The 25,258-nt window shown below is 45.9% G+C and overlaps 1 protein-coding gene across 5 annotated transcripts in view; it reads right to left on the bottom strand.

Moving 5' to 3' along the window:
* Positions 1–12,116: 12,116 nt before the first annotated feature.
* The window catches only part of SCML4 (Scm polycomb group protein like 4), a 111,366-nt gene continuing 98,224 nt past the window's right edge, over positions 12,117–25,258 (bottom strand). For all 5 annotated transcript variants that reach the window (XM_070376511.1, XM_005898193.3, XM_070376512.1 and 2 more), the window contains one exon: positions 12,117–23,764. In XM_070376511.1, the coding sequence (XP_070232612.1) occupies positions 23,639–23,764 (126 nt within the window). In that variant the 3' untranslated portion in view covers positions 12,117–23,638. The remainder of the gene's footprint in view (positions 23,765–25,258) is intronic.

The following is a 25,258-nucleotide window of genomic DNA, read 5'->3' as shown; positions in this document are numbered from 1 at the left end:
CATAACAGATGGAGAGATAGATATTCCATGTTCTTGGGCAGGAAGAATCAATATTATAAAAATGACTATACTACCAAATGCAATCTACAGATTCAATGTGATCCCTATCAAATTACCAATGGCACTTTTCACAGAACTAGAACCAAAAAAAATCACAATTCATATGGAAACACAAAAGATCTCGAATAGCCAAAGCAGTTTTGAGAAAGAAGAATGGAGCTGGAGGAATCAACCTTCTTGACTTCAGATTACACTACAAAGCTACAGTCATCAAGACAGTATGGTTCAGTTCAGTTCAGTCGCTCAGTCGTGTCCAACTCTTTGTGACCCCATGAATCGCAGCATGCCAGGCCTCCCTGTCCATCACCAACTCCCGGAGTTCACTCAGACTCACGTCCATTGAGTCAGCGATGCCATCCATCCATCTCATCCTCTGTCGTCCCCTTCTCCTCCTGCCCCCAATCCCTCCCAGCATCAGAGTCTTTTCCAATGAGTCAACTCTTCGCATGAGGTGGCCAAAGTACTGGAGTTTCAGCTTCAGCATCATTCCTTCCAAAGAAATCCCAGGGCTGATCTCCTTCAGAATGGACTAGTTGGATCTCCTTGCAGTCCAGGGGACTCTCAAGAGTCTTCTCCAACACCACAGTTCAGAAGCATCAATTCTTCAGTGCTCAGCCTTCTTCACAGTCCAACTCTCACATCCATACATGACCACTGGAAAAACCATAGCCTTGACTAGACGGACCTTTGTTGGCAAAGTAATGCCTCTGCTTTTCAATAAGCTATCTAGGTTGGTCATAACTTTCCTTCCAAGGAGTAAGCGTCTTTTAATTTCATGGCTGCAGTCACCATCTGCAGTGATTTTGGAGCCCAGAAAAATAAAGTCTGACACTGTTTCCACTGTTTCCCCATCTATTTCCCATGAAGTGGTGGGACCGGATGCCATGATCTTTGTTTTCTGAATGTTGAGCTTTAAGCCAACTTTTTCACTCTCCACTTTCACTTTCATCAAGAGGCTTTTTAGTTCCTCTTCACTTTCTGCCATAAGGGTGGTGTCATCTGCATATCTGAAGTTATTGATATTTCTCCCGGCAATCTTTATTCCAGCTTGAGACAGTACTGTACTGGCACAAAATCAGAAATATAGACCCATGGAACAAGATAGAAAGCCCAGAAATAAACCCATGCACCTATGGGTACCTTATTTTTGATAAAGGAGGCAAGAATAGACAATGTTGCAAAGAGAGTCTCTTCAATAAATGGTGCTGGGAAAACTGGACAGCTACATGTAAAAGAATGAAATTAGAACACTTCCTAACACCATACACAAAGATAAACTCAAAATGGATTAAAGGCCTAAATGTAAGACCACAAACCATAAAACTCTTAGAGGAAAACAGAGGTAGAACACTCAATGACATAAATCTAAGCAAGATCATCTGAGTAATAGAAATACTTCCATTACTCCTAGAGTAATGGAAATAAAAACAAAAGTAAACAAGTGGGACCTGATTAAACTTAAAAGCTTTTGCACAGCAAAGGAAACATAAGCAAGGTGAAAAGACAACCCTCAGAATGGGGGGAAATAATAGCAAATGAAACAACTGACAAAGGATTAATTTCCAAAATAAACAAGCAGCTCATACAACTCAATACCAGAAACACAAACAACCCAATCAAAAAGTGGGCAAAAGACCTAAACAGACATTTCTCCAAAGAAGACATAGAGATGGCTAACGGACCCATGAAAAGATGCTCAACATTGCTCATTATTAGAGAAATGCAAATGAAAGCTACAATGAGATATCACCTCACACCAGTGAGAATGGCCATCATCAAAAAGTCTACAAACAATAAATGCTGGAGAGGGTGTGGAGAAAAGGGAACACTCTTGCACTGTTGGTGGGAATGTAAATTGATACAGCCACTATGGAAGACAGTATGGAGATTCCTTAGAAAACTAAGAATAAAACCACTATATGACCCAGCAATCCCACTCCTAGGCATATATCCTGAGGAAACCAAAATTGAAGAAGACACATGTATCCCAATGTTCATTGCAGGGCTATTTACAGTAGCTAGAACATGGGAACAACCTAGATGTTCACCGTCAGATGAATGGATAAAGAAGTTGTGGTACATATACACAATGGAATATTACGCAGCCATAAAAAGGAATACATTTGAGTCGGTTCTAATGAGGTGGATGAACTTAGAATCTATTATATAGAGTGAAGTAAGTCAGAAAGAGAAAGATAAATATTGTATTCTAACACATAAACACAGAATCTAGAAAAATGATACTGAAGAATTTATTTACAGGGCAGCAGTGGAGAAACAGACATAGAGAATAGACTTATGGACATGGGGAGAGGGGAGGAGAGGGTGAGATATATGGAAAGAGTAACAAGGAAACTTACATTACCATATGTAAAATAGATGGCCAACGGGAATTTGCTGTATGGCTCAGGAAACTCAAACAGGGGCTCTGTATCAACCTAGTGGTGTGGGGTGGGGAGGGAGATGGGAGGGAGGTTCAGGAGGGAGAGGATATACGTATACCTATGGCTAATTCATGTTGAGGTTTGACAGAAAACAACACAATTCTGTAAGCAATTATCCTTCAATAAAAAATTAATTAAAAAACAAAAACAATACTAAAAATGCAACGAAAACTAAGGAAATAAAGATAGCAGAGACATCAGTTTGCCAACAAAGGTCCGTGTAGTCAGAGCTATGGTTTTTTTCGGTCGTCATGTATGGATATGAGAGTTGGACCATAAAGAAGGCTGAGCACTGAAGAATTAATGCTTTTGAATTGTGGTGCTGGAGAAGACTCTTGAGAAGTCCCTTGGACAGCAAGGAGATCAAACCAGTCAATCTTAAAGGAAATCAACCTTGAATATTCATTGGAAGGACTGATGCTGAAGCTGAAGCCCCAGTACTTTGGCCACCTGATGCAAAGAGCTGACTGGTTAGAAAAGACCCAGATGTGGGAAAGATTGAAGGCAGGAGAAGGGGATGACAGAGGATGAGATGGTTGGATGGCATCACTGACTCAATGGACATGAGTTTGAGCAAACTCTGGGAGACAGTGAAGGACAGGGAAGCCTAGCATGCTGTAGTCCACAGGGTCACAAACAGTCAGACACGACTTAGCAACTGAACAACAATAAAAGATAATCTAAAATTTCGTCACCCCAGAGGAAAGCTCACTTTATATTTTGGTGTATATTTCCAAATTTAATTTTAGCAAAGAGCAAGTTTAGAAGTTGAACCTAGACCAGAATTAAGGCCTCTCGGTCCTTTTAAGAGTATTTGCTTTTATTTATTGAGATATATTTCAAATCACAATAGTACAAAAATCCAAGAAGCCAAGGCCCACGTGTAACACATTTGCATATTTACTTCAGATACCTTTTGTTTTAGTAAACACGATGTGGCCGAGTTTTGATACCCTTCCCCACCCCCAACCCTTTCCTCTCTCCTGGAGATAACCACCCTCCTGAGGTTGAGTCTCTTTCCCATGTGTGTTTTTCTATTTTTCTATGTGTATTTACATACTTAAGCAATAAGGTATCATTTTTGTATTTTTTAAGATTGACACAAATTTTATCAATATCCTTCGACTTTCTTTTTTTGCATTCACCATTGTATTTCTTGCTTTATTCATGTTGACGCATCTGTATTATTTTAGTTACTGTATTGTAGCCCATTGTTGGAGAAGACGATGGCACCCCACTCCAGTACCCTTGCCTGGAAAATCCCATGGACGGAGGAGCCTGATGGACTGCAGTCCATGGGGTCACGAAGAGTCGGACACGACTGGGCGACTTCACTTTCACTTTTCACTTTCATGCATTGGAGAAGGAAATGGCAACCCACTCCAGTGTTCTTGCCTGGAGAATCCCAGGGACGGGGGAGCCTGGTGGGCTGCCATCTATGGGGTCGCACAGAGTCGGACACGACAGAAGTGACTTGGCGGCGGCAGCAGCCCATTGAATGAATATATCAGAGTTAGTTTATCCATTCCCTTGTTGATAGGCTTTTAGGTTGGTTCTAATGTTTGGCTATTTCAAGCAATGTTGCTGTGAATATATTTGGCCTCTTTGTGAATACCGATGAGAATTTCTAGAAGTGGAATTTTGCTGTTGTAGTATAGGCACATGTTCAACTTTGTTAGATGTCACCACATTGCTCTCTAAGATGAGATTCAGGTACGAGTCCTCCAGGTCTGCACCCTCTCCCTGGATTCCGGCTGGAGTTGGAGTAGCTCTAACCACACCTTGAGCTGTTCCATCTTGGAGCTGGGTGGCTGCTGTGTCTCCACCACTGCCCTCGGCCCAGGGCGGCTTGCAGGCATGAAGTGACCATGCTTGCCATGCACTCCTTGTAAAGAGGGCTGGAATTATTGCTTCCCTGCCATATCCATAGCCATTGCCATGTGCCTATCCTGTCCCTTCCATCCAGAGGCCTGTCTCCCCTTCCCTGAAGCCCTTGTGACTTCTTTGACTAATAAAATGTGTAGGAAGGACTTGTGTGACTTCTGAGCCTCAGCCCCAAGAGAACTTGCAGCCTTGTCTCCCCTCGTTAGAGCTCGATCCTGCCATGTTGGGAAGCCCAGGCTGCCCCCTTGAGGGTGAATGACCATGTCCAGAGAGAGGCCCTGCCATCAGCAAGCAGCTAGATGACTGAGTGTAGCTGCCTAGACCATTCAGCCCCAGGTGAGCCCAAGTGAGCAACCGGATGCCTGTGGTTATGAGCAACCCCTGGCAAGACCAATAGAGGAAACGCTCCACGGCACTCAGCCCAAGATGCTTGCCTGTAGCGTCATGCTCTCATGAAAGTGCTGTTGTTTTAACTTAGGGTGGTGTGCTCCGCAGCAGCACACACCTGTCACAGTGCCCTCCCACATGCCAACCACCCAGTTCCTGCCTCTAACCTGCTGAGATGTGGGAGGCCACCGGTGCCCATACAGACACACCCGGAAATGGCAACTGGCATGCCAGTACCAGTGGAAGATGGGAGCTGGAGGTAAGTCCATCTCCCTCTTCCCCTTGGGGGGACTGTCTGAGGATGGGTTGTGTCGTGTGGTCTCTGCACGGACGTGCTGCAGGACTGAGCAACTGCTTTCTCGCGAAGCCATGAGCAACTTGGTGACCCGCCTCCTTATGTGTTTGCCTTCTCTCTTCTCGTTTCTCTTATCTTCAGTTCTGCTTCCCCCATTTCTCAGGAAAGTCTTAGCATTTAACCTTGGCTCAGACTCTGTTTTCTAGGGATTCTGGGCAGAGACAATTCCCAGTGTGGCCCTAGAGAGCAGATCCTCAGGATGGATTTGGGAGTTGAATCACCTCCTGGTCTGAAAGTGCTGGACCCCCATTGCTTGGGGGAACAACCCTGATGTGCCCTGACGTGCAGTGGCCACGCTAATACTTTCACAGCACTGCAGGGAGATGCGAGTCAAGGTGCCAGGATATGCCAGTAGTTTCCAAACTGCTGCATGCTATAATCATGTGGGGGAGCTTTCAACCCCCCGCTTGGGCCCCACCACTTATTTATTAAATGGAACTGTCTCTAGGTGGAAGCCAGGTGTCAACAATTTTTGAAATTTATCAGGTGATTCTTGTATGCACCAAAATTTGGGAACCTTTGAACTATGCATGGGCTTCCCAGGTGGCACTAGTGGTAAAGAACCTGCCTGTCAAAGGAGGTAGACATGGTTCGATTCCCGGGTCAGGAAGATCCCCTGGGCATGGCAACCCACTCCAGTATTCTTGCCTGGAGAACCCCATGGACAGAGGAGCCTGGCAGACTGCAGTCCATAGAGTCACACAGACGCAGACATGACTAAAGAACTTAGCACATGGTCTATGCATGGACCATGGTTCCCGACTGGTGAAATGGGATCATTATAATGGTAAGGATTGAAGAAGGTGCTGGCTGCTTTTGATGGCATTGTAACACTTGATTAAAAAAATGTTTGGGATACTTTACTGCCAACTTAGAGCATGCTGGGAAAGCCAAGGTTCTCTGTGGCCACCCGTGACTCTCATCGCCTGCGTCCATGGTGCAAATTGTGCTGAAAATCAGCCCTGAGATCTGATCATGGTAGAGGCAGAGTTGCCAAGGACACTGAGTGGACAGCCTGAGGTTTCCTGCAGCTAATCCACGGTTCTAAAAGTGACAGAGTGGGACCCTGAGATTTGGGATGGAGACATTGACTGGAAGCATCTGGGAATCTTCAGCCCCCCAGTTTTCCTTAGTTCTCCAGGTCAGCAGAAGCAGACCCCTCTCACTGAACAGAGGGGTTCCCTTTGCCTGGAGACAACGTAAAGTCTTCCTCTGAAGCCTCACAAGCTGGTCCATGGACTCTTCGAGATCTGCCCCCTCCCCCTGACCTCACTCCAGGCCCTGGCTGCCTCCGGGTGGATTGCCAGGGGCAGGGCTCAGCAGAGCTAAGTGAGGACACACAGCCCTGCTTCAGGAGGGCATGTTCACACGCCATGTCATCCGGGACCTGGTGAGCGTCTGCTGGCAGAGCAGCGAGTGCACACGTGACTGTGAGTCTGCAGAGGTGGGACCGATGAGAGCAGACTCTAGCCAGACAAGGAGGACTCCATCGACGTGGGTCACTCACCAGTGCCACGGGATTCAGTGTGCTGGCAGGGATGTGAATCCTGAGTTTGCTTGAAACTTACACACCACGAGGGTCTACAGTAAAGGATAGAGCACATCGGCTGGGAGTGCTGTGTGAATGTGTAAGAGTTGTTGAGTGTATTTTGAGTGTGTGAGTGTGAGCTCGTGTGCTTCTACTGAGAGGAGGCTTTATCCTTGCCTTCCTCCAGGTGGGCAAGGTGACAAAAACCAAAATTTCCCTTCATTCTTGTGCTTGGCATTTTGACAGCTTTTGAGAGGTTTATATTCATAGTCTCTGAGAGAAGGGAAAAGGTCCCCCTAGACTGAGGACAGGGGTTTGTGAGCTGGTTCTAGCCTAGGACAGAGGTCTGATCAACAGACCCGGTGACCAGCCTCGATCCTCATGGAGAACAAAGGCCTCCCAGAGGACAGAGCACCTCGGGGCGTGCTCATCTGGCCCTCCAGATGCCCACAGAGCAGGGTGGGTGGAGGAATCAGCCACGTGTTCATGTGAAGCACCCAGGGCTGACCTCGACTCTGAGCAGGAACCGAGGGGTGCCCATACCTGGCCTGCTCCAGCTGGAGCTCCACAGCTGCCCTCCCAGGCCCCGAGCTCGCTAAGGCCCTGCCTGGGAGGTTGCTGCAGGCTTGGGTTGCATGCTGGGAACTGGCCTCTTGGAGGGGCCGCCGCCCAGCTGCATAATCAAACATTAGGAGCCCAAATGAGAAATCACAGCTTAGAATTACATCCAGAGCCTCCACCAGCTTCTCAAGTCATAAATCAAAGTCAGTTCTCTGAGAACCATGGGTCATGGGGCCCTCAGGGCACCTCACAAAAGAGCGATTTCAGCGGCAGTCAGAATGCAAGCAATGGGTAGGAAACCAGGCGACAACCCACGGGGCTCAAATCCTCCCTGTCTGGGGAGAGAGGGGGTCTGTGTCAGTAAAAGGGGAGGGAGAGAAGCCCAGAGCACTTGGTCCTGGCCTTTCCCAAAGCCCAGCGCCCCTCTCCAGCTCTGTGCAGATGGAGGCCCATGGGGGACTCTCAGAGCTTTACTGGATGCCTCTCTAAAGTGTCTAATTTTAATGAAGAAATCTTTCATCTGCCGTCCTGTTTCCAGGAGACAAGTTTGGAAGGAATTTTCACAAGTCACTGAGGCCCTTGGAAGAGTGTTTGCGGGTGGAAAATGTAAGGCAGTGAGACTTGCAGAGGGATGGCCTTGCTGGGGTGGGGGCAGAGGAGGCAGAGGAGGAAGCAGAACACCGAGAAAAAGTACTCCGAGAGCCAAGAGGAGGAAGGATGCAGAGGTGCAACCAAAAGGCGAAAGAGTTGGACTGGAGATGTGTAAAGAGTCATTCAGCCAGAAAACACAAAGTCCCTCCCAGGGGAAATCATATGCAGCGCCAAGAAATGCTGGGGACCAGAGGATGCGTGGGAAGGGGTGGGTGAACGGAGAAAGGGTGGGAGGGAACGTCATCCACAATGCAAGGAGGCAGAGAGCCTCCATGTGTAAACATAACACACCCCACACACACACACTCCACACACACACCACGCCCCAGAAAAATTCTCAAATTCATACCCTCTGGAGCTTTTTAAGCCAAAAGGAAAAAAATCAACCAAACAAAATAGCTGAATTGGAAAGTGGAGCAGTGTGGCGAGGGCATAGCAGGTCGGCTGGGTTGCATCTGTGAGTGTCGGGGAGGGGCTGAGACACAGCCATGCCCCTCTGGAGATGAGGCTGAAAGGGCTCCACTGCCTGCTCTGGCAGCAGCTCCCGCCCTGCATTTTGCATGGAGGAAACGGCTCCTCTCGCCTACATCTCTCCATCCCACAGTGCCTCCCAACAGCTGGAGGACACACTCGCCAGGACCCCGCCTCCCAATTCACAGGGGATGTGACGCCATCTTGGTAGGAGGTCAAAGCAGACGCCAACATCTTTAGCACCACCTGGTCCTTCCCCAGGCCTGTGGGGAAAGCGATGGGTGAGCCTGTATGAATGCATGCAGAGGAAATTTGGCAGATGAGGCTCTGGGATTTAAACATCAGCAAGAGCCAAGGGTGGGGAGGTGTGAGGAGACAGGGAGACAGAGCTCAGAGCCCTGGAAGTGAGAGCTGAGGGGGGTTAATGGAAGTGGTTTTGTTGAGGCCAAGTGGCTCTCCTGGATCACTAAATCACTGCAAAGTCTCCTTCAAGGCTGATAAGCACTGCGACCTGGAATTGGCATTGACTTAGCCAGGCTCTTACAAGCCTGTGAATTTACTCTCAGTGGACTCGAGAGTGTGTTTCCTTCAGCTGGTGGTGAACAAAGGAGCTGCTTCCTACCTCTTTCTGATTTACACTCCACACCAGCACCAAACAATGGGTGAGCAGGGAAGTGGCAGGCTAGCACAACTATAAAGTATTTGGATGAAAGCATCAGTCTGATTTGCACACAAACAGCATTTTCAATGTGCTTCTGTTTACCCTATTTCTGCTAACGAGATACTACTTGTAGATGCAAAATTTCAAGGATGTTATCTTCAGCCTGGAGAGAAAGAAACTGTAATTTGCAGCTTTTGCTAAGTGATAACCTTATTAAGTAATGGGATTCGCTGATTAACTGCTGCTAACAAAACATCCTTGCCAAACCTGTTAGTCTGAAACCGGCAACAGAGCTACTGTCAGATCCACTTATTCTTCACCTCCCAATCCCGGGGGATTTTACAGAAATATTTAAATAGCCCTTGCCTCTCAATAGATTTTTTTTTTTTTATTGCTTCCACTAATAGGTTAACAATAAGTTACCAGCTACTCCTAGATGGATTTTTGAATCAACCTTGGTGAAGAGTTCAAGGAGAAAAGTAATTTTCCTTAAAAAATGATTTTTTTTTAACGAAAGGGGTAATTGGAAAATGTGCAAGTTCATTGAGCACTAAAATGAATGGAAGTTCTTAGCCATCAGTAGGCAAGCTGTGTCCGCCCTCAGTGTGACGGTACTTTACCTTCCTGCAGTGGAGCAGTATCTCTCTCACAGGAAACTCTCTTTTCTGGTAACTTGTCTGAGAAAAATCAACTGCATTCTGTTCTTAAGAATAACTTTCCCTTGTCGATCCTTAAGGAGAGACCCTGACATAGGTGGTCATCTTGGTCCCAGCTAATTAAACTCCTCTCTTCTCCTCAGGGCCCCATGGGTTTCCCACCAGCTCAGGACTCTCAAGATCTTGACAGGAGAATCTAGGCACACATGGTCTTTCTGCGACCAAGCCGCAGGCTCAGGGCGGCTGGAGTGGTCAGGGTGAGAGTGGGAACGTGGACCTTGGCTAGTCTAACACCCTTGGGGTCTGGAAAGTTGAAGTCATTTCCCCAACATCCGCAGCTGGTCGGTGGGAAAGTCAAAACTAAAACCCAGGCTGGGGTGGCTTCTGGTCCAATCTACTGATGAAATAAAATCCATCTTTTATGGCAAGACAAAAATGTAAATAAAATGTTTCTCTGCCTGCTTGGGTCTCCTCCTTCTCCTTTAGGTGTGTTTGTGCATTTGCATTACCCAGACCTCCTTAGGGGATGACGTTCCTTCTTCATTTCATAAAGGGCTGTGACGACCCACTGCCTGCTTTGTCCGTGCAGCTCTGGATTGTGCAATCTGTCAGAATGTCACTGGATGCATAACCTTTTATCTCAAAAACTTACTGTTTTGACCTCTAATGGACAGACCGGTCTTCAGAACTTCCTGGATTATAATATGCAGGTTGGCTTGGATAAAAATTTTCCATTTCTCCCTTAGATTGACTACTGATTAATTTTTTTCATTAACAATATCTTCTGGCCCTTAAGAAACAGAGAATGAGGCAGGGTCTGTGCGTGCATGTAGACGCATTCAGGGGTTTACACGCTGACACGCCAGCTTCAGACCTGACCATGCACACCTGCTACACTGATCCTGCCCTGCAGTGATGTCTGCACATCATGTAGCTGTTAAAATCTCAGGCAAGATGTATCCCTCCGTCGTGAAGTTCCCTCCTTCCTTTCCAGGTCTGCAAGCATTCAGCTGGTCAAATCTATGTTCAGATTTGACAGAAAAGCATATAGCATTTATTTCAGGATTTCTTCTCCACATGGACAGTTTATAATTAGGATACTACAGTTGGTACAAAATAAGAAAAAACTAGTCATGGAAGGTGGGTTTTCAGAGCTTTCATCTAACAACTGGGGAAGAGCAGGCTCAGGGAAGGGATCCTTAGGACCTGTGTGCCTGGGTTTTCTTGGGGTGGCTCAGGGGCTCATGGACATGTGAGAAAGGCCACTAGCTTGGTCCTGGACTGGAGGAGAGAAGGGAGAGATGAGTTTGAAAATGGTTGTGTTCGAGGCAGGGCAAATAGTAAGGTTAATATTTTCAGAGGCTATTAAGTTTTAAGCAAACCCATGGCAGATAGCTGGAGAAGGCAATGGCACACCATTCCAGTACTCTTGCCTGGAAAATCCCATGGACAGAGGAGGCTGGTGGGCTGCAGTCCATGGGGTCGCTAGGAATCAGACACAACTGAGCGACTTCACTTTCACTTTTCACTTTCATGCATTGGAGAAGGAAATGGCAACCCACTCCAGTGTTCTTGCCTGGAGAATCCCAGGGACGGGGGAGCCTGGTATGCTGTCATCTCTGGGGTTGCACAGAGTCGGACATGACTGAAGCGACTTAGCAGCAGCAGCATGGCAGATAGTGGGAGAAGGCTTTGGAGATTTGCACCCCAACCCTTCCCAAGAGCTGTCCCCAAACCTTTCTTGCTGGCTTTATCCAGCCCAGAGAACACTGACATGAGAGGATCCCCCATCCCGGATTGTTTCATTGAGAACCACGTTGCCCTTGTCAGGGATTATTGCAAAGTGCCAGGGATGGGTGGGAGGCCTCTGGGCAGGGAACTGGCCACTCAGGGTGAGGGCTGGATCAAAAACCAGGAGGAGCCATGACCCCTAAACAGCTACAACCAATGGGAGTAAACAGCCTGGAACAAGGATTCCAGATTCAAAGGACGCTGTTTGAGGAGCTGTCCAAGCATTGCAATTTTAATCTTCCCAACTGTCACAGGAGGCAGCCCTCTTGTCTCTGATTACTGACCTAGAAGAAGATCCTGGTCTGAGATGACCCCTGGGGGACCCTCACTTTGAGCCTCCGACCAGATCGAGTTTTCCTTCCCTGCCCAGGGGCTGCCCGGTTGTAGTCATGAGCTGAAATTAGAAGATCCGGGGAGATATGAAGTGTACTCAGCAGAGACCCGCAGGCTCCTGTAACAAGTCCCTCCTGTACAGTTGTGGGGCTGGGCCTCAGGCAGCCGGTGGGAGTGGCTTTCCAGACAGCTGTGAATCAGGCCTTTGGGGTCTTGGCTGGCAACAACCTTCATCTGAAAGACTTTTCCTTGTTAGCCACTTACAGGAACTAGTCCTAATGTAATAATAATGAACATTAAAAAGTTGATCAGATAAAATATACAGAGGCTCATAGAAATTCCATTCTTTATTAAAAATACAGAAATACTTTTTACAGCATGAACAGAAAATACTGCATTGTCTTGGAATCTTAGGATTCAGAAATTTTATTGAATCAGTCCCAGGTCAATGATACACTGTGCTAGAAAAAAAAAAAAAAATACTGCATCAAAAATGGGGGGAAAAAGCACCTGAAAAATATTAAAATCATTAAGGCCAGTAGTGTTTATGTAATGAAACTGTACATATCTATCATGTACCTGTAGTGACCATTTAAGGGAATACATTAAAAACAGACCCCTAAATAATGAAAGAATTGTCAAAGGCAAAGAGTTACAGATAATCAAAAGGTTTTGAAAAATTTAAAGCACATTTTGATATGGTGTCTCACATAACAGTCTATTTGTTAATAGTCCATTTGCACTGTACGCTGTAACAAATAAGCATATCAGCTCACTCCTGAATGCAGTTCATTGGAGCCTGCACATTACAAGTAAGAGAAAAACTGGAAATATGTGCGGTAAAAAACCATGTATGTTCATACACAGATAATGCATCTGTATGGACAATGTGTGATGAAATTAAACTAGAGGATAAATAACTTTAATAAGATCTACACCTTGAGGCACATGAGGAATAAAATTCATGTTCTTTCTAAGTTACGGACACAGCATCTTTTCTCCCCACGTGTTTTTGTACCTTAGTGTAATGCTTATTGCATTTAACCTAGTTATCTTATGTTTGCATGCTTTGCAAACCGAATTACAGAACCAAATTGCCTATTACAATTTCCCATCATGTGACACAACTACACAGGAACACTTTGAGGTGAGAGGATTGTCCCAATGTCAGGAAACACTGATTGCATCATGCTCGCAAAGAGCAAAAATTAAGGAGCCGCTCTTTCCCCAGATAATAGAGTCTACTGCTCTGTCTAATGTAAATACTGTTCCCCATTACAATGAATTCCATTCACTGATTTCTGGTCTGCAAATTTAGATCCATTAGTATTTTAAAAATAAAAAAGCCAGATCCTAAGACAACACCATTTCCTAATCGAAGCTCTGCATTCCTTGCACACTTCTAAATAAAGCAGGGAGTTGAAGTAATGTTCCAGAATTAACTTCTAACCATAAAAAGTAAAAGCACAGTGGATTTTCAAGTAATTAGAGTATCTGCATCACACTCACCAGGCCCTTCTTGCACACATGCCTCGGCACAAGCAAATGCTGTAAAAATTTCCATCATCCAGTAAATGCTGGATGAACTTTGCCTCAAATTTACAAACTCAATCACAAGCACTCATGTGAACATCCATGTAAACGCACCCTTTCACAATCTTTAATTAGAAAGGAGGAGAGACCATCTAGGTTGAGAAAAGGGACGGAGTCAACCCTGTTTCTCTCTTACTGAGATGAGGGGATGGCCTATTTTCACCTTCATTAAAAGCAGAACTTCACCAGAGAAAGTGAGCAGCTGCAGTCAGTCCCCCAGGTGGAGAGAGCAGAGGGTCCCCTGTGTTGGCATATTGAGGACCAGACACAGAATAAGGAGGTGGAAATGTGAAATTAACTAAGGCTGAGTTGAAAGAAAGAATCTGAATATAAACTCCTCAGCTTACCAAACAAAAGGCACAACATTTCAATCATCATCATTCAATCTCGAGAGTTTAGTACACAATGATTTCCACTTACTCAGAATTCCTCGTTATTTACCTAGAGCCTTGTCAGATAATCACAACCTAGCATAGTAAAACACAAAACTTTTAGCCTCACGATGCTTTGTGATGTTAAAACGGACCTTATTAAAAAGTTTTCACTGTCAATGTGGAGAAAAATTTGCAACAGAATACAATTATGATGAAATGATTTTATTTCATCTATTTATTTAGTTTTCATGTGTATGGAATAAAAAGTCAATTTATCTACGGATGTACTTTTAGTATAAAATCTTTGTATTAATAAAATTATTTTATGTATATACAGGAAAGAAATAATCTAATCAACCAATAATTATAAAATGAAAATATACACTATATAAGACAACTGCTATTTCAAAAGATCTGGAGGATGAGATAAGAAGAGCTCATTTTTTAAAATCCTCATGTGATCCAAGATATAGCTGGAAGTTGACAGAAAATTAAGTACTGTGACTTAGTAAACAGTGGAGAATGAAAGAAATCAAAGTTCTCCAAACTCTTTCACATTTGAGCAGAGACACTTTCGGTTCCTGCGGAGGCAAACAAGTTTGATTTCTAGAAAGACCTTGAGCAGGTATGACAGTGTTAGATAAAGGCCAGGAACAGAGCATCCTTGTTCCAGAATTTTGCTGCCTTTCTCCCCCGTCGAAACCACATTTTCCTTTGCGAAATATGTCATCATCTTCCCCTACTGAGACACAAGCCCCTTAACACTGCACACATCTCAGCAGACTTGTAAAATGCCTAAAAACAACCCTCACCCTAGAAGTGCCTCTGATGTAGGTCATTGTGCCTCACCTCTGATCCTGGCTGCCCTCCTCATTTAAACGGAGACCCTGGCCTGGTTTTGGTCACTGGGAGGTGCAATCCGTGCTCAGCGGGTCTGGACAGAGCTACATGTTCTATGAAGAACAGTAGCATGGACAGCATTGCTTCTGGAGGGCAGAGTGACTCCATGCAGGCTACAGGAGCCAGCACCGCTGGGAGAAACAACTCATGCTTCTCAAGAGGCGTGTGTGTCCCAGCGGCTCCAGGTCACTTGGCTCTGGCCTTTGAGGCTGAATGAGGAGGGACAGCTGACAGGGTGGGCACTAGGGCCGATGCTGGGCGAAGGCTGAGGAGGCCTAGGAGGGAAATGTCAGGGCGAATCCAGAGTGAAGCCATTAAAGGGACAGGACTCTTGTTCCCAAACTCAAGGACAGACTGAGAGGGCAGGACCTTGAAGAGTGGAATGAGCAGGTGGAGATTGGGCCGGAAGCACCACAGAGCTGAGGAATGTTGTAGGTGGCTAACGATGGGATGGTGGGAGGCAGGCAAGGGCCAGGATGGCCCAGTTAGGCAGGGAAGAGGTTACTTGTTAATTCTTTATTTCCCTCTCCATTTCTCCTCTCTCTCCCCCAAGGCACTGGAGCGGATGGAATGGAGAAAAACAGAAAAGAGGAAACAAAGGAAACACAGAGGCAGAAAGAAAGAAAGAAATGGAAAGTAAAAATAATGAGAAAGGGTATCACAGTGATACTTCAGTGGCTTTGAGGAGGAGCCATAGGACTGATGCTGAGGCTGAAGCTCCAATACTTTGGCCACTGATGGGAAGAACTGGCTCATTGGAAAAGACCCTGATGCTGGGAAAGATTGAAGGTGGGAGGAGAAGGGGACGACAGAGGATGAGATGGTTGGGTGACATCAATACCTCGATGGACATGAGTTTGAGCAAGCTCTGGGAGTTGGTGATGGACAGGGAAGCCTGGCGTGCTGCAGTCCATGGGGTTGCAAAGAATCAGACACGACTGAGTGACTGAACAACCACAATGGGCCAGTGAGAGAAGAGAATGAGAAAACATCTAGACAAGGTCAGACAGGAGGAGAGGCAGAAGCTGGAAATCGTAAAACAGAATATGGAGGAGCCAACAGCCCCACTGGCCTTTGCTGGAAGTAATATCTGTAAATGCCTTTGAAGGACATCTGGATCCCACTTCTTTTCCAGATGAGGAGATAGGGTATGAGGCAACTCGGAGGGCTCATTTCTTCGCACTGCACCATAATCTGCCTCCAGAATGGTGAGAACCAGTGGGAGAAGGCTCTCCCCTGGAGGTGAGCCATCCAGGTGTCCCCCAAGGCTTCTTCCTCCCAGTTCCCCTGCCATTTGGGGCTGTAGGGACAGTCACAAGATCCTGAGCTTACGATGCCTAGAGATACAGCGGCGAACTACAAACGAGCTTTACAATGAACATGTTGAATGTTCATCCAGGTGATGTTGCCCTCCAAAGCAGTCTCTGCGGTGCAGCTCCTTATACTGATATATTCAAGTTAACAAATGAGTTGTGGCTGTTATTGTTCAGACCATCTGCATCCAGTAAGGAAATGTGAGGAAAAGACGAACTGATGAGTATGGAGACACACTGACATCTCAAGTCGATCAGCTGTGCTGCTGTGCAGACATGAACCCAATCCCTTTGACTCCAGAAAGAAAAAAGAATCCACCCTCAAGTGACGACAATGGGCTTTCCACTTTGACGAGAATGTGTTCTAGCTTCTAAAGATGACCCCCAAAAGAGATGCACTAGAAATATTCTAAGCAATGACAACATCCTTGGGACACATGCTCAGGCTTTTGAGCTGATTTCTTTGAAAGTGAAACACTCCAAAATTTGGTGTGGTTGTGGGGAAAAAAAGTCTGTCACGTAGTTCTATTTTCAATGCTCCTGTGTAACTATGTGGGAGAGACAGAAGCCCCTGATCTCTCCAAATCAGCTCTCAAGGGTAAAGACGGGTGAAGAGTGAAAAGGCAGGAGAAGGTGGTCCCCTACCACCTCCTGTAGGGTGTGCCTTCCCAACCGGGCCACCACCAAGAGATGACAGAGTGGCTTGTGGGGGGCTTGTCAGCTCTGCTGACCTGCCCTCTCCACAGTCAGCAAGGCACTGGGAGTGCAGGGCTCAGCGGACATGCCCTCTGACTCCCGGGGACCCTGACTGTCCTCGAGTGATTAACCAGCCCATGGAAACCCTACTCAGTGCTGAGAGCCATCATGGACTAGGAAGGAAAAGATGTCTTAATAGTAAAGCTGGAAAGAGTCTATTGTTATTCTCTGATACTTTGAGTAGCACATGAGGCCACTGAGAATGTGAGATCCTAAGACGAAAAGAGGAGTGAGATGGAGTTTACAACTGAGGGTCTGACCTCCCTGAGCGTTTGGGAAACTAGAGGAAACGAAAGGCTTCAGCTCTTCTTTTGGCCTCCGCCCTTCAGCACTTCTCCTTTCAGTAAAGATATGGTGTCCCAAAAGGAAATCAGTGGCTTTTTTGAATAAAATATGAAAACTAGTCAAGCATTCCTGCTTTCAGCCGATGAATATTAATGAGGTACCTTTTATATGGCAGGTGCCACGAGGCAAGCTGCTGGATGGTAGCTACTTTTTCCAAATACCAAGTTTTAAATATTTTCAGAGAATCTGTTCCATTATCTAGAATTTTATCTCAGCAAACTACATAATCTACATGTTACTTTGGGATCTGATTTCTAAATCATTGCTCGATAGTTCTCCTGAATAAGAACGCTCTAGAAAGCAAAAGCTCCCTTTTGCAATCCCTTTTCATACCTTCCTCAATTCCCACCTCTTATTGCACAAACTCACAAATACACAGTTGCCAGGGCATGCACACACAAGCTTGGGCTTGGCGTCATAAACTCCATCACTCTTGCTTAAATTCACAACAGACCTTGTTTTTGTCTAAACTAAAGCTTCCTTAGTTTATTACATCACCAGCGAGTACAATTAAGAGGTAGGACCTCCACGTCTTTTCCAGTTTTTGAGGAACATGGACTTACAGATTTGTTCATGCAATCTTTTCTAACTCACATGCTTATGTGACCACAGCCAGATTTACAACTACAGTAAAGATTCTCCCAGGACACCCTTTTCTGTGTGTGTGAGGCCGCAAGAATTTCGATAGTTTTTCCTGACAGGGCTGATGAATCTGATGGCCATGACCTATCTAAGTCCCCCATTTATACACACTGTCTGCCCCTCTACGCTAATATAGTGGGGCTGGGGCCTACTTGCCAATGTCAATTTGTATTATAGGTGTGGTTACTGCACGGACAAGCTCCGTTGAAAAGAGAAAGATTGCAGAGTTGGCTTCGTCTCAAACGTCTGTGTCTGATTCACAGACATCTGTGTCTCCCTGAGAAATAACGTTTTCACAACCAGAGCCGTCCAACAGAGAAATAAGCCACTTCCTATGGGACTGAACTCCCCCTAAGGGGAAGTGGTCAGGCAGAGCCATTTCTCAGGGGTGTAGGGAAGGCATTCCAGCATTGGAGGGGGAGGTGGGGCCCACCTGAGGTTTGAGGATGCTACATTTATGGTGGAGGTAGCCTCCGGTCACATATGCTTACTGTAAAATGACACCCAGCGAGGGTCTGCTATTTCATAGTGAGCTGCTTGGAGAAGCAAGGCTTTGGTTGTGTTCCAAAGTAGGATCCAATAGAAGGCGTTTGTGTTGGCCTTTACAACACGCATCTGATATGGGGAACAATACAAAGGCTCAGGCCATGAGGTGGAGCTACAGAGCAGAGAACGGTGGGCCGGCGGCCCTGAGCAGGTCTGAGTGGTACGTCTAGACCCTTCAGAGGGAAGATGCCCACACTGTCTGCTGTCATCACTTCATCCACTCTGAGCAGCTCTTGGCTCTCAGATGCATCTCCATTCCTCTCGGGCCTCGTCTGCTGATGGTGGCCCGGTGGGGAAGGCACAGCCCACATGAGGTGGACAGAAGACCACCTTCCACTGCGTTTTTCAGTCTTTACTCTGTATTCACTCTGGGCACCATGCACTGACCTGCAGGAAGGTGTCACTCTTTAGCTCTGCTGGCTGTGTTTCCTCTGGAGGAGATCAAGCTCATGGCTGAGAGGGAGGAGAATCCCAGGCTCTCTAGATGGGACTTGAAGAGCACAGGTCTGCAGGCCTGTTCAGAAGCAGAGAGTCAAGGAAAAGTACACCCTCCTCTAAAAAAAATGCTTTGCCCAGAACTGCTTCTAAGTGAGGGGAATTTCCTGCAGCCTGGGAGAGCCGGAGTGAGTGTTCTTCTCAAGTTCAGCGATTTGGTGAAGTCCGTGTGTGATAATACCACTGTAACCACAAAGGAATTCACCACAGGAAGTGTCCCAGCTGTTGCTTATTAGCATTAGAACAAATTACACAAAGCAAATTGTTAGCAGACATGTTTCCATAATATTTAACTGGTGGCAATAAATAAGAACGATTCTCTTTCAAGTAAATGCTAGATTTCAAAAAAATCCAGCTTCCAATTGTCCATGAAGGAATCGTCTTCGATTAGGATAAAGGTTGGAGGGAAGGGCACCCTGGAAGCGGGGGCTCCCAGCCCTCTTCCTGGGGCAGTGTGGCCAGGAGTCACGTGAGAGGAGCCGCTGGGGTGACGTCACGAGATGGGAGCAGGACTCTTTGTACCACTAGGTGGCTGACCATCTGCGGGGCTCAGCACCCGTCTTCTCAGCACAGTCTTCCCCTGCCACCGGGGCTGTGGCAAGACTACAGCAGGGTTGTGTTAATTCTTGGGAGTGTGTTAGTAACTACAAATAAACCTTGCCCACAGACAGGTGTTCATCCCTCTGCTTAACCAAAAATCATCTCCTCCTTCCCCATCTTCTGTCTTGTTATCTGAGGTGTAAGGGAAAACAATGAGTCTCTCCTCCTCCCCTAAGCCCATCAGAGAAAAGTTGAAAAAGCACTGGTCAGAGCAAGTATCACAACTCACCTTCTCGCACGGATGGAAACCTGTCTGGTTCTTTAGAAAGAAAACAAAGTGTCTCCATCTTTTGAGACCTTCTGACAATGACTAAATTTGAGTCCCTGGTCACTTTTGGGCATTTCCAATCTTATCTTCAGAGCTATAACAAAATTCTCCTTAAAACAATCTCAGAAAGTAATAAGAAAAATAATTTTAATTAAAAAAGAGAAATATTCCATATTCCATACAGCACATAAATACAAAAATAGGTCCTTGTAGCTGAAAGAGTTGGGCCTGTTAGAGGGGTGTCTGCTTTCTAAGACAGTCACTTTTGGCTTCCTCTCCTCAGTTTCCTCCTCACGTTCGCCAATCTCAACTCAGTCTTCCTTCCCAGTGTATTTTACTATCCTCTTTGTTTCTCTTGAGGAGCGTCCCATTCCTTTCTCCTGCTGTAAAGGAAAATACCGGACAGCCCTGCTGCCGGGAAATGATGGGAGTGCGTGGAGCTCTGGCGGGCACCGTACCAGGCGCTCAGGAGCCCAGTGGGCTCCCTGGCGAGGCCTGTCTTCTCAGTCACGGGGAGCAGAGCCTGGGCTGGCTTGGTGCGCCCAGTCAGTGCCTGACAGCAGGCAGGTCCAGAATCCCAGCACCGCCCGCCAGCTGCCTCAAGGGTGCACCCTGCTGCCTGGGGCGGGTTCTACCTCAGTGCTACAGAACTGAGAAGGCATTAGAAACAAAGCAAATGCGAGAGCTGATACCTTCCCAGCCACGTTCAAAGGCTCTTCCCACCGCACTGCCAGGAAGTACGCATGTGCCTGCATGCGCGCGCGCACACACACATACGAAATGCACATCTTTCACCTAAAATCTTCACAAAAGGAATAATGTGCTTTATAAAATATTTTAAATGCCTTAGGCAATAAAATTGTCTCAGATTTTTTTTAAGTGTTTAACAGACAAGTATAATTGGAAATGTTTCGAACATGAACGCACACGCCCGCGCACACACACACTCTAATTTGAAATTATGCAAAACTATATCATTATTCACCACAACCTGAAGCGAAGCTACTGCCATAGAATAACAAGTACCACATCTGTACAAGCGCAAGGCCTCCCCCCAAATAAGCTCCCATTTGGATCAGAGCGACACACATGGCCTGACTCTGTAAGGTCCATGTAGCGGAGATGGCCGGCATGTTTTACATTTGCTAAGCTATTTATCTGCCTGGTTTGACAAGATTTTTGAAAAGGGTGAAAATTAATTATAATTGCAGGATTGACGACAATAATTTGGCCAGCTAATTGCATCTCAGTGTAAAAACAGGCAAGGAAGAATTTCCTCCCTGGGTTATTCTCTGATGTGGCAGCATTCATTTTAAGAGTAATGAGATTTTTTTAAAGTCAAACCTTAAATATCATGGCTGCAGCAATCTGTCTTGCTTAAAGTTTAAAGCAAAATAAGACAGCACCTCTGTGAGAGCAGATCCACATGAACATGGACCCAATTTTCTCAAGATGGAAAAATCTCTCTCCCCTGAAAACTCCTCCAAGTGTCTCCTCAATATTGTTTGAGGATGATTTTCACTTGGTGGCACCAATGTCGGTATTTTTGTGCCAAGGGAAGAACTAGCAAGAATGGTAGAAAGTTTGGAAAGTTTCTGTATGAGGTACAGGGCTTCCCAGGTGGCTCAGTAGTAAAGAACCTGCCTGCCAATGCAGGAGATGCGGGTTTGATCCCTGAGTTGGGAAGACCCCCTGGAGAAGGAAACGACAACTTGTTCCAGTATTCTCGCCTAGGAATTCCCATGGACAGAGGAGCCTGGCAGGCTACAGTCCATGGAGTCATAAAAGAGCTGGACATGCCTTAGCAAACAACAGCATACAGGGTATATGTTGATGGAAGAGGCACCACAAGTCTCAGTGGGTTTGGAGTGAGGAACATGGGTTGTGGTGGAATTTTTCTGGATCTCACTGCTTTCATCCTGGCTGTTCTGAATATATACACTCCCCATGGTTTTCTGAGAGAGACTATTTAATTCCAGACCAGCTGTGAGCACTTCACGATGAGCAAACTTAGAGAGACAGAGTCAATTTATTGCTTCAAAATCGTAAAGGCCTGATTCAGGATAGTTTAGTCAGCGGCCGGGACCGACAGACATTCAGCTCTTCTGTAGCCTGATAACTCCAGCTCAGCTTCGTGGGCAGTTTTAGGACATTCTCCTCTGTCCTTTACATTCTCCTCTGTCCCTTCTCTGTCGCACTTTAAGTCAGCCACTGTTTGTGTGTCTAAAAAGGATTCTGCTCTGAGGTGCTTCCTCAAATATCACTCATTAAATGGGTCTAAGAGCATGGCATGGGAGGTTTCTTAGGGATTTTATCCATGGGATTTTTCAGACGAGAATACTGCAGTGGGTTGCCATTTCCTTCTCTAGAGGATCTTCCGACCCAGGGATCGAACCCTCATCTCCTGCATTGGCAGGTGGGTTCTTTACCACTGAGCCTCCAGGGAAGTCCTAGTAGAGGGGTGGGAGGCTGCACTCACCTCCTGCTCTACTCACCGGAGAGACACCTGTCCAGGTTGAATCCTGAGGACGGTGTGCCTTTTCTGATCACTGGGCCAAGGGAGGTCTGGAGTTATCGTTGATCCTCCCCCTCCCAGGGAACACAAAGTCTAAGATTCATCTCCTCATGACCAACAATATGGATTTCTTTTTCTTTCTTTTTTTTTTTTTTACAGAAGAGGATATGCCCATGGCAAAGACGAATTCATTTTGAAGATATGTTTCCTATTCAGTGAGAGAGGAAGGAAAAAGGAGACAGGAAAAGAGAGAAAGGAGAAGATAAGAAGAATGGAGATGCAGTTCCCCTTCTGCCTAGTAAATTGTGGATTCACTGCCCTTCCCTGGACACAGCTGCAAAGGGGTAGAAATCAATTTTTTTCTATTATTCCAGAGTGAGAAAGGAAAACCGATTTGTAAATTGAATTAAACCCAATAATAGCATGTCTGTATACATGCTATTATTATTAAAATTAGCCACAGATACAACTATATAATCCCACAGTGTAACTAGAAATCAACACCTTCCGATTTCAAAGCTTAGTTGGGATAGCTTTTTCTTTTTGAAAGAAATGATGTGGCTAAATGTCACTAAGAGTCTATAGTGTGCCAAAACATTGACACCTCAGTAAGGACTCTGGAAGAGAAGGGACTCCAAAGCCCCATCTGGGAAGAACGTGCTTCCAAATTTTTGCCTTTGCTGCTTGTTCATCTCAGTCGCTCGATAATGACTGGTTATGAACAAGAACCTTCTAGAAGATGGTTTCTTCCCACATTGCAATCTGTGGTGCTGACTGTGGAATAAATTCTCTGTGTCTGTGTAGGCTAGATCTTGTTCCCAGAAACCCTAATTCATCCACTGGGTACTGAATATCAGGCTGCTGCAGTGAGGGTCCTGAAATTACATTGGCAGCCTGCCCCCTAGTGGGGCAACACAGTACTTCAGATAACTAGGAATAGAAAAGATTTTTTTTCTTCTTCTTCTCTTTCAGAGAGCAAAAGAATTCAAGTTTTCCGGATAGTGCAAGGTGAGGCATTTATCCTCAGAAGACAGCTTCCAGAGCTGAATCAAGCAAGGTTGACAATGATAGGTCTCCAGGTCAGAGTTAAAGACGGGGAGCTGCTGTGGTGGGCATCCCCACAGAGCCTGCGGAGACAAAGGTTCTTCCCACATGCTTGGAAATCTCCAAGGTCCTCCTTGGGTGATAGCCTTCAGTTCCCCAAACTCTCATTATAAAAACAGGACCTACCCTAAGAGCAACAAACCAACTAGAAATGTTTAAAAATAATGGGCCTTTTTTGGGTAATTTTTTGGCAAATCATTAAAACAGAGGAACCTTTCAAAAGGGCCATGTTGAATTTTTTAAAAGGTCAAGAACTATGAGTTTTATTAAAAAAAAAAAAAAAAAGACCAAGCCTTTGTGACAGTTCTTTTTCAGAAGAGAGTCCTTGTGATGGTGGTGATGTTGGTAAGGCAGATGGTCTGGAGATTCTGCTGTCTGGACTTTGCTTGTGTCTTTTAAACACCTTCAGAACTTGTCTTGCTTCAGTTTATCAATATGGTAGCAGAGTTTCAGCGCAGGCCCCAGCTTCAGGCCCAAGTATTTCATGATCATGTCACTCTTCAGCAACAAGAGGGCATTGCCATCAATCTCCTGGTGGAACAGGATGAGAAAAGAGAAAACCCAGAAGGTGGTCAAAGTAATCAAATAGTGGCCACGGTGAGAGTGTGGTCAGGAAATAAGGTAAGGGAATATAGATTTACTTAGATGTATACTCTCCTGGTCCCACAGCAGTGTCTTCAAAAAATAAATGAAAGCCCACAAATACTATGTGCTCGTCATGCCACATTCGCCCTGGGGTCATAATCCACTGGATCTTTCATATTCCTGCTCTGTCCTGATAGAAGGAATCTAACCTAATCCCAGCCATATTCCCAATACCATGCATATGTTTACCTCTTTATCCAATCTAGGGCTGTAGGAGCGAGAAAGCTTCAGTGGACTGAATGTGTCCTCCCCAACTGCTCCCCAAATTCATATGTTGAAATCCTAACCCTCAAGCGATGGTATTTGGAGGTGTGAGTTTGGAAAGTGCATAGGCCATGAGGGTGGAGCCCTCTTGAAGGGGATTAGTGTCCTCATGAAATGAGAAGGTAGCAGTCCAAAACCTGAAAGAGGGCTCTCACTGAAAGCCGACCTTGATGGCAACCCAACCTCAGACTTCCAGCCTCCAGAACTGAGAAATGAATTGCTGTTGTTCATAAGCCACTCAGTCTACGGTGCTTTGTTACAGCAGCCTGAACTGACTAAGACAAAATATCATCTCATGAGACCCTGAAACTAGTGGTTCCCTTTCCATTCCAGGCGCTAGTATAAGGCCCTGACTTCCATTCATCATCCTAATTGCTGGTTTCTATTCTTGGCAAGCCCACCAGCTTTCAACGGATTATCAAATTGCTAATGACAATCTAAAAGGGATTTCAGGTGCTTTTTGACCCTGTCAAGAATACTAGGTGGCACACAACTAAAAAATGCACCTGCTTCATCCCAGGGTTTAGCACAAACACATACTGAGGGAAAGCCAATCCTTTGAGGTCCTGAAATTGCTCCCATTTGTCTCTGAAAATGGTAACCCATCCAGACTGTATGCTGAGTTCACAAACTTAGTAAGGCTGGGTTTCCTCCTTCATCTATAGTGCTAGTTTCAGATCACTAGAGAGAGAGGGTGGAGATTTTAGGTGCTCGGGTGGGAAGAAGAGGCACATACAGGACTCACATAACTTCAAGTGTTATCAGCCCCTCCCGTTCCTCTAACCAGCCAAGCTGTTCAGCCAGAGAAGCACCTACTCTGTGTCACTCACACTCCATGTCCTTGGTAGCAAGGCAAAGCTCATCTGTGAGCCCTCCCAGGGGCCTCATTGCCTAATGTTCTCTCTTTACTCACTGCCTAGACTTCTGCTGACTCCTCTCATGCTGGAAGGAAGCCAGAGTCCTCCCACTCAGATCTGTCTAAACATCATCCCTCTGCAGTCCTTGCTCTCAAGTCCCCACTGTTAACTGAAGTCAAATATATCCCTAATAAAATATGAATGTTGGGTGAGATGACGATCCTCTCCAGGTCCGAGTGTATGATTTTTGTGAGCTTCA

Source organism: Bos mutus, chromosome 9 (genome assembly GCF_027580195.1).
Source record: "Bos mutus isolate GX-2022 chromosome 9, NWIPB_WYAK_1.1, whole genome shotgun sequence".
Taxonomy (NCBI): Eukaryota; Metazoa; Chordata; class Mammalia; order Artiodactyla; family Bovidae; genus Bos; species Bos mutus.
This window is presented reverse-complemented; position numbering and strand designations above follow the sequence as displayed.